This window comes from Ptychodera flava, chromosome 18 (genome assembly GCF_041260155.1).
Source record: "Ptychodera flava strain L36383 chromosome 18, AS_Pfla_20210202, whole genome shotgun sequence".
Classification (NCBI taxonomy): Eukaryota; Metazoa; Hemichordata; class Enteropneusta; family Ptychoderidae; genus Ptychodera; species Ptychodera flava.
This window is the reverse complement of record NC_091945.1, coordinates 18126287-18132086: the sequence shown is the minus strand read 5'-3', so window position 1 is coordinate 18132086 and position 5800 is coordinate 18126287. Positions and strand designations below refer to the sequence as shown.

The window sequence follows — 5800 nt, the reverse complement described above, 5'->3', positions numbered from 1 at the left end:
AAGCATATTGAAGCACCCACCATTTACATGTAGTTAGCCATCACAGTGTCTATATGTTAAAATGCAGGTTTCTAGTTGTAGTTCAGGAATGATGCATCAACAGATTGTTTGTAACGTTTCAATTTTTTTTTTTTTTTTTTTTTTTTTTTTTTTTTTTTTTGGGGGGGGGTAAATTATCACAATTTGCATAAAGACAAAGATAGGAAAGGGGCAATCATATTGTAAAGAATCAACACAAAATGGGTTTTTTTCTTTATTTACTTTTGCATGAAGTGAAAACAATAAACCGACATTAAAACGGTGATAGTATTTTCACTGTGAGAATCTTTCAACAGCCGTGCAAATGAAGTATAAATAACAACTAATGGAACATCAGTGAATATCGAAATTCTTTGATTGTATCGTAAGCATCGTAATACTGAACTGTGTTAGTTTAAAGAAGTTTTAATTTTGAATCGGTCTTTTGTAGTTTTATTCTGTGTATCAACACATTTTCCTATTTGTCTTCCGCATTATGCTAAAATAATCAGAATTCGACCTGTCTTGTATGATATTCAATAACTATAATGTTATTTTTATTAACAAAGTGTACGTAATAATAATGTTGAATGCACGTGGGTTTTTTGCTAATAGTATGTAAATTAGCTTTATACATGGTATTTGTCGTGACTTAGTATTCGAGCAGGAAAAATCTTCTTAATAAATGATTTTGAACGATTGACTAAAACATTGCTGAAATAGTGATAACCGTTGGTAAATCACAAACTATACCTTATCCCCGAAATATTTGGCTATTTCTTCAGGAAATTGTCCTGTTCACCCTGATGCCAAGTAAAACAGTCCACTAATACGATTGATAACAGTTGGTTTGGGTCGAACCATTGTAGTGAAAGGGTTGGAGAGTTTACTGACTTTCAATAACAAAGGCTGCAAGGTCGTAATTGACGGTTACTTTATCGCCCTTCTGGATAGAGGCTTTCCCTTTGGCCACAAACTCGGTGACAACATCCGGGGTTTTCTCTGAGGTGCTGTCGACCCCGGTGATGAAGTCGAGCAAGAGGCCACAGCTCTTGCCGCACTCGTGATCACACCCGACATGGAGAGACACCGTTGAGGGCAGTGTGGTTCTGCGATAATTGAAGCCTCTCTTCTTCAGGATGTCTTCGATGGTTTTGCCGTTGGCGTTTCCGTTCATGTACGCATTCTCATACTTGGGCAGGAGTGGAGCGTACCTCTCGACCACCTTTGATCTTATGTTTTGTTCTGTAAAAATGATGTCCATACTGTCTCTTGTAAGCTGTCACACTTTTGTTTGAATTTAACGCATGGAAGGCACACGGATTGTAGCGTTTGGGCTCTTTCGAAAATTTATGCGAATGCGAAAGTAGATAAACATTGCAAGTATTGGCAATAAGATGGTAATTACGACAAAATCGATATATAAAAAGACTGAAACAAATCAAAGTCTCGTCCTGGCCTAGCAAACAAGTGGCAAAGTTTATAGATCGACTTCCATTGCCATGTTTTGCAATACATGTAAATGGTAGGCCCGTATAGGAGAATCAGCCTGAATGATAAACTTTGATCAACTTTCATTGATTTTCTTACACAGAACGTCCCTGTAGAAATACATGTCTTGATAATTGGTACGTTTGAAAACGCAATCTCTCTCTCTCTCTCTCTCTCTCTCTCTCTCTCTCTCTCTCTCTCTCTCTCTGAAAACACAGGCGGCCTCCGCTTACCATGTTCCATCATGATCACCATAGCTCCACCAGGCTTCAAATAGTTGTTGTAATAATCAATAATGGTTGATTCGATGTCGTCCACTGCATACAATACCATCAACATATGAATCAAATCGAACTTGGCGGCTTCGCCCGATTTCTGAAAAGCATGAAAAATCGACACAGATGCTTTCCTCATAATACGTCACATTCACGAGAAACAGATATGGATGGACAGCCAAACACGAGTTTATCGATATGATGATACATAGACAAGTTGACGGGAAATTTAGCAGAGGAAGCAAGTGTATGTCACGTATGTGTGTCTGAGTTATCAGACATCAACATAACGATGAAAGTTAAATTTACATAAAGCCATTGGTATTAAAATCCTTCTCGATATAGGTTTTCTCGAAATTAAACACATCATGGGGGTAGAAGCTAGAACCTCCATGAATACACAATCGAAAAATAACTGCGACTATACATTACCCGGTAGTCTTCTTCTGTTTGGGTCTTAAAATCGAACTGAACTTGCGCTAGTTCTATCTTGTTGACGACCAGCTTTTGAAACTCCTCGACGCTGTTTTTGTCCGGTTCAACCGAGCAGTTGTAAACTTGGCCGCATTTCTGGCTGACCTTCTCCGCAATTCTAGCGTCTTTTACACCTGAGACGAGACACAATTGGATTTAGAACATGGGCCCCCTTGTCGTGATAGGCAGGTACGCATAACATTTAGCTCGTAAAAGAATTCGAGTACCTGGAGTATTCCCCGAGACATCACACTCTCTACATATGGCAAGGACATGAGCTCGATCGTTACTCGCATACTTCGCGTTATCAGGACGTCTAATGCCATATTGTCAAGCCTTAGCAGTTGTAACATTTGAAGATTTTTTTCACAATATCAACTACAGTTTCTTGTTCTGCTCCCAAAGGCATAATATTTTTAGGCAAACAGTATTCAGCTAGTTACATCAGCCTGTATATTTGTAAACGGCATTGTCATTGTCGACAAGTGAATATTGGTCCGGACTTGAATTCATATGTCAACAATAGCAGCACATTTTATATGTCTAGAATGCTGACGAACTAAATAATGGGCATGTAAGCATTCTTTGGGGAGTAGAACAAGAACTTCAAATCCACATACAAAATAAAAATAGTGAAAAATAATCATTAAGACATGACAGCTACTCGCCCTTTTAACAACATCCTACTGTAAAAGGGGTCTAAATTTTGGTACGGTACCAAATCCGACAAAGTTATATGATTATGTGAATAAGAACTTATTTCCCAAGTTAAAATCAAAATAATGGCCCCATCCACTCAACAAGTCAAACATTGTACAGGGTTATTTTTGCATAAACTGAGTATAGCGGTTTTCATTTGCAGTGAAAACCTTGCGTTTCAAATATTAATATAGTACAATAAAAAACAGCTTACCATTGCCGCTACCAATGCCGAGAATTCTGATTGGCTGACCGTTTGGTTTTACGAGACCTTTGACCCGGGCGTCTATCCAATCAGCGACTGCCTTGTCTTCTTTTGACTTTCCTATGTATTCGTAATAGCAAGCGGAATCCCTAGCGAGATTGATAGCTACTCGCTTTTTCGGCATTTTCTTGTCAATTAGGACGTCAAATTATACTCAGACCACCAGGTTGTGTTCTAAAACATAACGTTTATAAAACTGATTTCGTCTGTGGATCAATGATCTGTCATTTTTAGCATGACGTTTTGATAATTTACAAGAATCAATTCAAACTAGGATTCCCTATCGTGAATGTCAAACGAACGACAAAGAGGAGAGAAAGTAGGATTAAAAAGTTAAATTATTTGATACGTAACACAGATGATGACGTTTTTTATGTGAAGATTGAATTTGTCCACTAATGTGATTACACCAATCAAACTTAGCACTTCGTTACAGATCCGATTGCTATTAGTATCGTGCACGATTGGAACTAATTTTGGATAATTGGATTTTCATATTGTGCAAATTTCTCAAAAGTGTTAGGTGCCATATAGCTGAATGTTGCAATATTACAAATTACTTGTAAAACAAGTGTAATATAAAAATAAAAGCAGATGAGATAATATTTATAGATTAAATCGACATTACTTCACAATACAATTATCCCAAATTAGCTCCAATCGTGTTCGTATGTCTTGCCATCATTTCTGTTCTGTCAATCTCAAAAAATGTCATGCCGAAATTACTGTTGATCAGCTTGTCAGCGCATGCTACTGACGTTTAATGTCCAATGTTGTTTTAATCTAGAATTCAATTTTCATCATCCCTTTCGAAAATAATATTATAAAAATAAAAATCAGGAGTCACCGTACAAAATTTGGTTCCAGAGAAATAAATTACCAAATATTTCGCGACATTTCTAATTCAAAATGAAAATGGAGCCCCATCCTTCTGTTAACTGTATGAGGGGATTAAACTTCGATTTTCCCAAAACAAAGCCGCTGAAAACTTATGAGGTCCAAAATTTATGAGCTTCAAGTTAACCCCAGTACGTGGTACACCAAAGAGTATCGCAGAAGTGGTAGATTCCAAATATCTGCCCCGAGCCGCATTCTAGATCTCTCGATGCACTTTTCGATGTAATCTGTCACGAGGTCTTTGTGAAAGTTTCAAGGGGATGAAAAATGAAAACGGTGGCATTATATTATTATCTTGCATTTTGTGGTTGGCACAGTGACTACACTACCCAAAGACCCTGCACTACCTTAATGTATTGTGCCGTCCGTAGCTAAGATGGCGTTTCCTAAAAAACTGAAAATCATTGAAACAGACTGTTACCGCTCATGCTAGCTTTCATTTGAAGAGACTACAACACATCAGTCACGTAAAATATCAAGGATAAACTTTTGGCCATTTTTGCGGTATTTTTGGGCTGTGTTTCTTTTTTCTACTCCCTACATCATGTTGGAATGCCAAACGCTCTGCTAATCAACATACCGGTAGACTGTATGTAGAATAGCCGCTGTTGTTCACAGGTGAATGGTCACAACCATCTTCCCCCTCTACCGTCTACATCATAACTTCACTTCAAATTTCACAAAAAAATGCCTACTGTACACATGCTGGTTGCTTTATACGGCTAAATATTGAGCATTGATTATCATTCAAGGGGTGAAACAAGAATTTTACGCTGTAGTCGATAAAGACAACAAAAAGTGAAAATGGCCAAATGCAGCTTTGAGTCGAGTCACCGTTCGGTATAAGTTTTTACAGCGTCGAGGATGGGGATTCGCGTGGAGTCATTGACAGAAAGAAAGAGGTAAAGCATTATGTTTGGAAAAACGACAGAGCCCGCATGGAATTACAAGAAAATCATCTTACAAGTACATTTGAAACCTATTTAGTAGGAATGCGCATCGTTCAATATTTTCCCCAAAATAAATCTGCGTTAAAGTCAAGCGAATACCTCGTAGAACGTTGTTTGGATAATAAAATGTTTTGTTATACATTTAACACAGCAGTTTCGGGTGTACACAAGTTGCTAATAGATCATTTAGAGTTTGCTACGATTTTGCAAACCTGTACATTAAGGTAAAATGCTCCTCGGGACAAATATTCTGACTCACAAAGTTTCACAATACCTTTATGAGCGACCACTGGTGAGGGTTCATTTTGAATCTCTCGGAGTAAATTAAGTTTCACTGTCTTAGTTTTTTTATGAGAATTGAGTTTCTCTACTGTCTATGGTTATTTTTGTAACGTTGAGATGACACAGGGATGGTATCTGCTTTCTTATCGGTAAATTTAAGGTAATCTGTATTTCTGGTACCGAACCTTGCAGGCTGAATCCTAATATTAATTTGTGATTTTGAAAGAGGATGATCAAAAATTTCATTGAGGAAAATTTGAGCAATAGCTTAGGTCTTTCACTTTCGATGCGCGTACAACCTTTCTTCAATTTCTTACCTGATCTTCAGAAAGGCTACTTGTGGAGTATAGAGTTAACGTTGTAGAACTCTACAGTATTGATACCAGTACTGCTGCAACGCCGTATGATATGATTTTGAGCGATTCCCCTAACTGCCATGGGTTTATATA

The 5800-nt window shown here is 37.6% G+C and overlaps 1 protein-coding gene across 1 annotated transcript; it reads right to left on the bottom strand.

The window, feature by feature from the left end:
• Positions 1-265: 265 nt before the first annotated feature.
• On the bottom strand, positions 266-5800 carry LOC139117810 (histamine N-methyltransferase-like). The gene is made up of 5 exons (XM_070681060.1): positions 5669-5800; positions 3172-3396; positions 2217-2392; positions 1743-1884; positions 266-1263 (listed from the first exon to the last, which is right to left on the bottom strand). The coding sequence occupies exons 2-5, from the start codon at positions 3344-3346 to the stop codon at positions 905-907; spliced, it is 852 nt and encodes a 283-aa protein (XP_070537161.1). The 5' UTR covers positions 3347-3396; positions 5669-5800; the 3' UTR covers positions 266-904.

What these genes read in the sequence shown, in the direction of transcription:
- LOC139117810 (XM_070681060.1), bottom strand. Translation starts at nt 3,346, where the DNA reads ATGCCGAAAAAGCGAGTAGCTATCAATCTCGCTAGGGATTCCGCTTGC. An exon ending in CGGCATTGGTAGCGGCAATG is followed by an intron (nt 2,393 to 3,171) that starts GTAAGCTGTTTT and finishes GTCTCGTCTCAG; the next exon opens with GTGTAAAAGACGCTAGAATT. An exon ending in AAACAGAAGAAGACTACCGG is followed by an intron (nt 1,885 to 2,216) that starts GTAATGTATAGT and finishes CATGCTTTTCAG; the next exon opens with AAATCGGGCGAAGCCGCCAA.